The 10,933-nt window shown below is 44.3% G+C and overlaps 1 protein-coding gene across 2 annotated transcripts in view; it reads left to right on the top strand.

The window, feature by feature from the left end:
* Window positions 1–3,650: 3,650 nt before the first annotated feature.
* LOC124007428 (divergent protein kinase domain 1B-like) overlaps window positions 3,651–10,933 on the top strand; it is a 29,038-nt gene continuing 21,755 nt past the window's right edge. Inside the window, exons 1-2 of one of the 2 annotated variants that reach the window (XM_046317976.1) lie at window positions 3,651–4,319; window positions 5,605–5,739. In XM_046317976.1, coding sequence (XP_046173932.1) covers window positions 4,251–4,319; window positions 5,605–5,739 — 204 coding nt within the window. In that variant the 5' untranslated portion in view covers window positions 3,651–4,250. Of the gene's footprint in view, window positions 4,320–4,733; window positions 4,876–5,604; window positions 5,740–10,933 lie in introns of those variants that run through there. The other variant, XM_046317977.1, reaches the window with a different exon arrangement.

The following is a 10,933-nucleotide window of genomic DNA, read 5'->3' as shown; positions in this document are numbered from 1 at the left end:
ATTTGATTACAAATATATTTCCAAAGGAAAACATAGCGGCACATTGAAAAATGCATTATTGCTGTTGATGCCTGGGGCCAAACTAAAGTTCAAACTCAAGTTATTTGTGAGCCTCTTAACATCTTCATGAGATATTTGTTGGGCTGTGCAGCATATCATTCTCTCTCCCTTTCCTGCTCTCTCTCTCTCTCTCTCTCGTGGCTAGTGGTGACTGTTTAACAGTCTGATGGCCTGGAGATAGAAGCTGTTTCTCAGTCTCTCGGTTCCTGCTTTGATGCACCTAGTTGGTAGCGGGGTGAACAGGCTGTGGCTCGGGTGGCTGAGGTCCTTGATGATCTTCTTGGCCTTCCTGTGACACCAGTGCTGTAGATGTCCTGGAGGGCAGGCAGTGTGCCCCTGGTGATGCGTTGGGCTGACTGCACCACCCCCTGAAGAGCCCTGTGGTTGCGGATGGTGTAATTGCCATACCAGGTGGTGATACAGCCTAACAGGATGCTCTCAATGGCGCATCTGTAGAAGTTCATGAGAGTCTTAGGCAAGAACTTCACAAAGCCAAATTTCTTCAGCCTCCTGATGTTGAATAGGCACTATTGTACCTTCTTCACCACGCTGTCTGTGTGAAGGGACCATTTTAGGTTGTCGGTGATGTGCAGGCCGACGAATGTGAAGCTTTTGACCCTCTCCACTGAGTCCCTGTCAATGTGGATGGGGGCGTGCTCCCTCTGCTGTCTTCTGTTGTCCAGGAGATATATACAGTGCATTCGGAAAGTATTCAGACCCCTTGATTCTTTCCAAATGTTATTACATTACAGCCTTATTCTAAAATTGATTAAATACCTTTTCCCCCTCATCAATCTACACACTTAGTACCCCATAATGTCAAAGCGAAAACAGGTTTTTATAAATTTTTGCTAATTTATTACAAGTAAAAAAGTTTTCAGACCCTTTGCTATGAGACTCAAAATGGAGCTCAAGTGCATCCTGTTTCCATTGATTTCTTCAACTTGATTGGAGTCCACCTGGGGTAATTTCAATTGATTGGACATGATTTGGAAAGGCACACACCTGTCTATATAAGGCCCCATAGTTGACAGTGCATGTCAGAGCAAAAACCAAGCCATGCAGTCAAAGGAATTGTCCTTAGAGCTCCAAGACAGGATACCAAAACATTTATGCAGCATTGAAGGTCCCCAGGAACACCGTGGCCTCCATCATTCTTAAATGTAAGACATTTGGAATCACCAAGACTCTTCCTAGAGCTGGCCTCCTGGCCAATTTGAGCAATCGAGGGAGAAGGGCTTTGGCCAGAGAGGTGACCAAGAACCCGATGGTCACTCTGACAGAGCTCCAGAGTTCCTCTATGGAGATGGGAGAACCTTCCAGAAGGACAACTATCTCTGCAGCACTCCAACAATTAGTCCTTTATGGTAAAGTGGGCAGATGGAAGCCACTCCTCAGTAAAAGGCACGTTACAGCCCACTTGGAGTTTGCCAAAAGGCACCGAAAGGACTCTCCGACCATGAGAAACAAGATTCTCTGCTCTGATGAAACCAAGATTGAACTATTTGGCCTGAATGCCAAGAATCACATCTGGAGGAAACCTGGCCCCATCCCTACGGTGAAGCATAGTGGTGGCAGCATCATGCTGTGGGGAATTTCTTTCAGCGGCAGGGACTGGGAGACTAGTCAGGATCAAGGGAAAGATGAACTGAGCAAAGTACAGAGTTCCTTGATGAAAACCTGCTCCAGAGCGCTCAGGAGCTCCGACTGGGGCGAAGGATCACATTCCAATAGGACGACTCTTAGCACACAGCCAAGACAACTCAGGATTGGCTTTGGGACAAGTCTCTGAATGTCCTTGACTGGCCCAGCCAGAGCCCGGACTTGAACCCGATTGAACATCTCTGGAGAGACCTGAAAATCGCTGTGCAGCGATGCTCCCCATCCAACCTGACAGAGCTTGAGAGGATCTGTAGAGAAGAATGGGAGAAGCTCCCCAAATACAGGTGTGCCAAGCTTGTAGAAGACTCAAGGCTGTAAATGCTGCCAAAGGTGCTTCAACAAACTACTGAGTAAAGGGTCTGAATACTTACGTGATATTACATTTTTTATAAATTTGCCAACATTTCTAAAAATCTGTTTTTGCTTTATCATTATGGGGTATTGGGTGTAGATTGATGAAGGAAAAAAATACTAATAATCCATTTTAGAGTAAGACTGTAATTTAAGAAAATGTGGAAAGAGTCAAGGGGTCTGAATACTTTCCAAATGCACCGTACATACAATATCTGAAGTAAACAATGCATTAGACATTCATACAATGTTGTGCATTTCCTCTCATACAGAAACATCTACTTTGATTTCGATCACGTTTGACTCACATTTTGGACTGTGCTGAGGACACTGAAAGGCTTGTTGGTGGACTCCCTACCTGCACTCAATACATTCAGCGAAATGGACCTGATGGTTTGACGTCTTCAGTGCAAAGAGGTAAGCAAAAAAAATGTGTATTGTTTGTTTCGCTTGTACAATAAAATCCTTGTCAACTGTGGTCTAAGCTTTACCAGATTTCATCATTTCTGACCGTGAATAGACATGTCACGTTTATCCCTCTCATAAATCAAGTTGTTCAGGAGTCAATATGCCAGATTTAGACTACAGATATAACAGGATTAGATGTGATAATCTAGGAGTGTAATCCAGCCCTGCCCGGCACCTCAGGTCTCAGACCGGTGTATCTGCTGTTTGTTAACTAGACGCTTTGGACCGATGCCAGATAATTAATCCCTGAGTGACTGCAGTGTTGTACCACTACTACTGTTCTACTCCATCAAAACCTGTAGTTTTTGACTGAAGGTTTAGATTGAGTGGCGCTGCGGTCTAAGGCACTGCATCTCAGTGCTTGAGGTGTCACTACAGACACCCTGGTTTGAATCCAGGCTGTATCACAACCGGCCGTAGGGCGGTGCACAATTAGCCCAGCGTCGTCCGGGTTTGGCCGTCATTGTAAATAAGGTTTTGTTCTTAACTGACTTGCCTAGTTTAAAAAACTAGAAAAATAAAATAAAAAACAGCAGTTTCAACAGCATTGAAACACAGCATTGATTCATTATGATTGTCTTTCACTGTCATTATTTACACAGTCAACATTGTATAGTTTTTATAAAATCATTAGGTGCAGTAATCTGATGTAAATAGTTGCAGTGATATGATTGAAAGAAACCTCACAGGAAGTAAATGGCTGATTTATATTTAGGGATACTAGTGGGGCAGCAGGTAGCCTAGTGATTAGAGCTTTGTTCCAGTAACTGAAAGGTTGCCAAATCGAATCCCTGAGCTGACAAGGTAAAAATCTGTCGTTCTGCCCCTGAACAAGGCACTTAACCAACTGTTCCTAGGCCAGCATTGTAAATAGGAATTTGTTCTTAACTGACTTGCCTAGTTAAATACAATATAATTGTATGGTTTTGGACAAGAGCCCAGATAATACCGTATACATTTAGTGTTGCTTATGCATCTATCAGTTTTGGGCATATTGAATTCAGTTGTGATTTTAAATTATTTTTCTCTTCTCCTCATATAAAGGGGGGGGGGGGCGTCTATTTATACCGGCGGTCTAAAAACTGCGAAGCCAGATGAGATTTGTAACTTCCCCTTTTAAAATAGCGCTCACACGAATCGCTACAACAGCGCTGTAACGAACGAGGTTTGGTCGGTTGAGTCGGAAGGTGTAGCATATAAGAAAGCTACTATATTTGGAAAACAGGTTATCTAACGTTATACATTATTTGTTGAAATAGAGGATCAGGACAGGATTTTTCTGCTGTCCTAATCGATTGCGCCTCGGCAGCTGAAAACGTGTGGCCAGAATGTCATTCTGCATGATCTGAACGAAATATCGCTGCACTTCGTATTTTTCCCCAAGGACGGGTGAACCCTTTGGATCGGTTTTTATTTTCTGCAAAAATAATGACGTTCTTGTTAAATAGGATTATGAAACGATGTCCTCTGTCTCGCTGACCTGACTCATCGCCGTCGCTCTGGACTGTTTATGATTTTGTTTCACAAAAGATCTTTGCCCCTCATGCAAATATCGCACGACAAATGCGCACAATACTGAATGCTATGGGGTTGAACGAGTGATGTCAGTTTATTGTGCTCAGACGAGAAATGCTGGTCTCAAGGATGTGACTCGACGGGAATACGGTTCAGTGATTTGCCATTCCAGCCCGTGCGCGTCCTAATCACTCATGATGCACAGAGGTTTACGGAGACTCGTGCACCTGGTGTTGTTTTGCCCTCTGTCGAAGGGGCTGCAGGTGGGACCAGTACTTATGAGTTGGCTGCATTTTTGTGCCTTAGGCCATCAGATAATCACCATTTTAAGAGCTCTCTCTGCATAATTAGGTAGGCCCAATAACATCATAAACCAGTGTGTGAATTTTATTTTGGCTGAACAAAGGTAAAAACAGGTTATTTGACTTGTGGACAATGAGGTGCTATTGAATATCAATGTGGAAAGAATTGAGTGATATAGCCTCCGTTTTTGGCTGCGGTCATGGCGCAGAAACTGAATGGTGGCTTGGCAAGTTGCATGAAAATCGAGACAAGTTACTACCCCCAGAGCATATGGCTGCCCATAGGCCTACTTCACTTATGTATCAAAAGTTATTGTTCATATGTCATATTCATATGACAATCAAGCTGTTTGAGGAGTAAAAGAATGGTGCCAGGAATGGCAAGACTAGTTTCACGTTTTTAATTTCACATGCACAAGTACAGTGAAATGCCTTTCTTGAAAGCTCTAAACTTTAACACTGTAATACTAAAAATAACAAAGGAGAAATAAAAATATCAAATAAGGAACATGAGAATGTAAGTAAGCATACTATATACAGGGGCAGTCAGTTTCAGTAACCTATTTACTGTGTGTGTGTGTGTGTGTGTGTGTGTGTGTGTGTGTGTGTGTGTGTGTGTGTGTGTGTGTGTGTGTGTGTGTGTGTGTGTGTGTGTGTGTGTGTGTGTGTGTGTGTGTGTGTGTGTGTGTGTGTGTAAGATGACGAGCCATCAGGATACATGATAAACAGAGTAGCAGCAGCGTAGAGGATGATTCTGTGAGTGCGTGTGTGTAGAGCCATTATTAATGTATGTGCATATTATGTTGGAGTGAGTGTGTAGGGGCCCTGTCAGTGTGCATAAAAACAGTGAAAAAAAAAATTGGGTGAACTCAGTCCGTGTAGCCATTTTGTTAGCTATTTAACAGTCTTATGGCTTGGGGGTAGAAAATGTTAAGGAGCCTGTCGGTGTCAGACTTGATACACCGCTTGCCTTCCGGAAGCAGAGAGAACAGTCTACGGCTTGGGTGGCTGCAGATTTCTTTGCACATGAGATGGTTCAACAACAGGGAATCTGTTAAACAAAATGTGTACTGGCACGGCACAACAGATAACAGTAAATACAGGTGCCAATGGCTCTGTAAGTTAGAGCATGCTGCTGGCAATAAGTTGATTCCCGTGTGGGCCACACAATGCTGACACTTCTGTAAATTGCCTTGGATAAAAGCATCTGCTGAATGACCATGGTCTCTTCCTCTGTCCCATGTAGAGTCGTCTCCCGGTGTTAAAAGTGAAGTACCTGCTGCTGGCCTGGTTGGGTATCCTGGTGGCCAGCTGGGTCCTCTATATGCAGTATGCCTCCTACTCTGAGCTCTGCCGAGGACATGTCTGCCACATGGTCATTGTAAGTATGAGTGTGCTCACAAGAATGGATAGCTTACTTTCTAAATGTAATCCATTACAGTTATTAGTTACCTGTCCAAAATTGGAATCAGTAGTGTAACTTTTGGATTACCTTCTGTTACTTTTAGACTACTTTCCCCGAAAGAGGCGCAGGTTAGTATCTGACAGAGCAACAAAGTTATAAAATCTGATTTTAAACCTAACCACGCTGCTAACCCTAATGCCTAACAACCTTACATTTTTACAATATAGCCAATGCAAGTAGTCTTACTCCCATCGGCTACGGAGAACGTGATCACAAAGTCGTCCGGAACAGCTGATGCTCTCGTGCATGCGTGTGTTGTTTGCCTCGAGCTAAAATAATTTAGCTCGTCTGGTAGGCTCGTGTAACTGGGCAGCTCATGGCTATGCTTCCCTTTGCAGTCTATAATATTTAGCAAGCACTGCCACACCCGAAGAGCGTCGGAGCTGGTGTAGTACGATTCAATCATAGTCCTGTATTGATGCTTTTCCTGTTTGATGGTTCATCTGAGGGCATTGCGGAATTTATTATAAGCGTCTGGGTTAGTTCCACTCCTTGAAAGCGGCAGCACTACTCTTTAGTGCAAATGTTGCCTGTAATCCATGGCCTCTGTTTGGGGTATGTTTTTATTTATTTATATTTATTTTTTATTTAACCAGGTAGGCCAGTTGGGAACAAGTTCTCATTTACAACTGCAACCTGGCCAAGATAAAGTGCGACACAAACAACACAGAGTTATACATAAACAAATGTACAGTCAATAACACAATAAAAAAATCTATGTACAGTTTGTGCAAATGTAGAACATTAGGTAGGTAAGGCAATAAATGAGCCATAGGGGCAAAATAATTACAATTTAGCATTAACACTGTGGTGACAGATATGCAGATGATAATGTGCAAATAGAGATACTGGGGTGCAAAGGAGCAAGAAGATAACTAGCAATCTGGGGATGAGGTAGTTGGGTGTGCTATTTACAGATTGGCTGTGTACAGTGATCGGTAAGCTGCTCTGACAGCTGATGCTTACAGTTAGAGAGGGAGATATAAGACTCCAGCTTCATTGGCAGCAGAGAACTGGAATGAAAGGTTGGCCAAAGGAAGTGTTGGCTTTGGGCATGACCAGTGAAATATACCTGCTGGAGTGCGTGCTACGGGTCGGTGTTGCTATGGTGACCAGTGAGCTGAGATAATGCGGGGCATTACCTAGCAACAACTTATAGATGACCTGGAGCCAGTGGGTTTAGCGACAAATATGTAGTGAGGGCCAGCCAACGAGAGTGTTGGAGGCTATTTTGTAAATGACATTGCCAAAGTTAAGGATCGATAGAATACTCAGCTTTACGAGGATTGGAGATGCCTAATGTGAGTCTGGAAGGAGAGTTTACAGTCTAATCAGACACCTAGGTATTTGTAGTTGTCCACATATTCTAAGTTTGAACCGTCCAGAGTCGTGTCGCTGGGCGGGTGGTTGCGGGCATCAATTGGTTGAAGAGCATGCATTTAGTTTTACTTGTATTTAAGAGCAATTGGAGGCCACGAAAGGAGTGTTGTGTGGCATTTAAGCTCATTTGGAGGTTTTGTTAACAGTGTCCAAAGAAGGGCCAGAAGTATACAGAATGGTGTCATCTGCATCGAGGTGGATCAGACAATCACCAGCAGCAAGAACGACATCATTGATATAAAGGGAAAAGAGTCAGCCCAAGAATTGAACCCTGTGGCACCCCCATAGAGACTGCCAGAGGTCCGGACAGCAGACCCTCCGATTTGACACACTGAACTCTATCAGAGAAGTAGTTGGTGAACCAGGCGAGGCAATCATTTGAGAAACCAAGGCTACCGAGTCTGCTGATGAGGATGTGGTGATTGACAGAGTCGAAAGCCTTGGCCAGATCAATGAATACGGCTGCACAGTAATGTTTCTTATCGATGGCGGTTAAGATATCGTTTAGGACGTTTAGGTTAATGAAATACAAATGGTATAGAGGGAAAAAGTCCTATAATTCCTATAATAACTACAACCTAAAATTTCTTACCTGGGAATATTGGAGACTCATGTTAAAAGGAACCACCAGCTTTCATATGTTCTCATGTTCTGAGCAAGGAACTGAAACGTCAGCTTTCTTACATGGCACATATTTTACATGGAACATATTGCACTTTTACTTTCACTTTTACTTACATGGAACATATTGCACTTAGTATTGTTGTAATTGTCATTATTACAAACAAAGAAAAATAGGCTTTTATGGTCCTCCAATAAATCGGTATCGGCGTTGAAAAATCATGATCGGTCGACCTCTACTTCTAATGCATCTTAAGCAGGTTGACAAGTCTTGTCCTTAAGAGACAGTGCAATTGAGCAATTTCCTTGTAAGGACCCGACAGCGAGTGTGTAATCTGGCTCTACCATCAGTCCTATTAGCCAACGTACAATCATTGGATAACAAAATAGACGAACTACGATCACGAATATCCTACCAACGGGACATTAAACTGTAATATCTTATCTTTCACCAAGTCGTGGCTGAACGACGACATGAATAACATACAGCTGGCGGGGTTTATGCTGCATCGGAAAGACAGAACTGCGTTCTCCGGGAAGACAAGGGGTGGTGAACTGTGTGTATTTGGAAACCGCTGTTGCACGAAATCTAATTGTAAGGAAGTCTCGTGGTTTTGCTCACCTGAGGTAGACTATCTCATGATAAGCTGTACACCACACCAGTTACCAAGATGTTCATTTATATTTTTGTAGTTCATTTATATTTTTCGTAGCTATCTATTTACCACCACAAACTGATGCTGTCACGAACACCGCACTCAATGAGCTGTAAACGGCCATAAGCAAACAGGAAAACGCTCATCCAAAGGCTGTGCTGCTAGTGGCCGGGTACTTTAATGCAGGGAATCTTAAATCCGTTTTACCTCATTTCTACCAGCATGTTAAATGTGCAGCCATCTTTACTCCCCACACAGATACACGTACAAAGCTCTCCCTCGCCAATCATTTGTCAAATCTGATCATAATTCTATCCTCCTGATTCCTGCTTACAAGCAAAAAAGGAAGCAGGAAGCACCAGTGACTCAGTCAATAAAGTGGTCAGATGACGCAGATGCTAAGTTACAGGACTGTTTCGCTAGCACAAACTGAAATATGTTCTGGGATTCTTCCGATGGCATTGAGGAGTACACCACATCAGTCACTGGCTTCATCAATAAGTGCAACGATGACATCATCCCCACAGTGATTTTACATAGTGCAGAGTTCCAAGATGGCGTAGCAGTCGGACGTGTGTTTTGTCTAGCCGTCCTTTACCTTGTAAATATTGTTTTCCTCAGTTTTTTTCTGTATACACACTGCTCAAAAAAATAAAGGGAACACTTAAATGATAAACAGTTTCTGTAATTAATACACCCCTGGTTGCCAAAACAATGATTGATAGGCAGCTTGAACTTCTTCAATTCAATCGTCATTTGTAAAGTACACATACATTTGTCAACAGCCATCCACAACAACCACAGTCCATAAGGCACTATGTAGCCTAGATATCAATAATAATTTACATCACTATTGCCCGTAGGCTACGTACCATTGCTGTTGTCCTTACTTCCAAGCAGTTATTCACTTTGGATGCCTACAGCAGTCGCAACATTGGAAGACATAGCTTGGACCTGTAGCCTACAAAAGCATATTCCTGTTAGTTTCCCGCAATCCATGAATCGCATTTGGTGTGTCATCACAGTGGTCTCTGATTTGTGGTCAGACTCGCTCAGGAAGAACAAACTTAAATTTGTGCCTATTTTCAATGTCATTGACATTTACATTACATTTAAGTCATTTAGCAGACGCTCTTATCCAGAGCGACTTACAAATTGGTGCATTCACCTTATGACATCCAGTGGAACAACCACTTTACAATAGTGCATCTAAATATTTAAAGGGGGGAGGGGGTGAGAAGGATTACTTTATCCTATCCTAGGTATTCCTTAAAGAGGTGGGGTTTCAGGTGTCTCCGGAAGGTGGTGATTGACTCCGCTGTCCTGGCGTCGTGAGGGAGTTTGTTCCACCATTGGGGAGCCAGAGCAGCGAACAGTTTTGACTGAGCTGAGCGGGAACTGTACTTCCTCAGTGGTAGGGAGGCGAGCAGGCCAGAGGTGGATGAACGCAGTGCCCTTATTTGGGTGTAGGGCCTGATCAGAGCCTGGAGGTACTGAGGTGCCGTTCCCCTCACAGCTCCGTAGGCAAGCACCATGGTCTTGTAGCGGATGCGAGCTTCAACTGGAAGCCAGTGGAGAGAGCGGAGGAGCGGGGTGACGTGAGAGAACTTGGGAAGGTTGAACACTAGACGGGCTGCGGCGTTCTGGATGAGTTGTAGGGGTTTAATGGCACAGGCAGGGAGCCCAGCCAACAGCGAGTTGCAGTAATCCAGACGGGAGATGACAAGTGCCTGGATTAGGACCTGCGCCGCTTCCTGTGTGAGGCAGGGTCGTACTCTGCGGATGTTGTAGAGCATGAACCTACAGGAACGGGCCACCGCCTTGATGTTAGTTGAGAACGACAGTTTGTTGTCCAGGATCACGCCAAGGTTCTTAGCGCTCTGGGAGGAGGACACAATGGAGTTGTCAACCGTGATGGCGAGATCATGGAACGGGCAGTCCTTCCCCGGGAGGAAGAGCAGCTCCGTCTTGCCGAAGTTCAGCTTGAGGTGGTGATCCGTCATCCATACTGATATGTCTGCCAGACATGCAGAGATGCGATTCGCCACCTGGTCATCAGAAGGGGGAAAGGAGAAGATTAATTGTGTGTCGTCTGCATAGCAATGATAGGAGAGACCATGTGAGGTTATGACAGAGCCAAGTGACTTGGTGTATAGCGAGAATAGGAGAGGGCCTAGAACAGAGCCCTGGGGGACACCAGTGGTGAGAGCGCGTGGTGAGGAGACAGATTCTCGCCACGCCACCTGGTAGGAGCGACCTGTCAGGTAGGACGCAATCCAAGCGTGGGCCGCGCCGGAGATGCCCAACTCGGAGAGGGTGGAGAGGAGGATCTGATGGTTCACAGTATCGAAGGCAGCCGATAGGTCTAGAAGGATGAGAGGAGAGAGAGTTAGCTTTAGCGGTGCGGAGCGCCTCCGTGATACAGAGAAGAGCAGTCTCAGTTGAATGACTAG

The sequence above is a fragment of the Oncorhynchus gorbuscha genome, linkage group LG20 (genome assembly GCF_021184085.1).
Source record: "Oncorhynchus gorbuscha isolate QuinsamMale2020 ecotype Even-year linkage group LG20, OgorEven_v1.0, whole genome shotgun sequence".
Classification (NCBI taxonomy): domain Eukaryota; kingdom Metazoa; phylum Chordata; class Actinopteri; order Salmoniformes; family Salmonidae; genus Oncorhynchus; species Oncorhynchus gorbuscha.
Note: the sequence above shows the minus strand (reverse complement) of the source record. Positions and strands in the feature narration are given on the sequence as shown.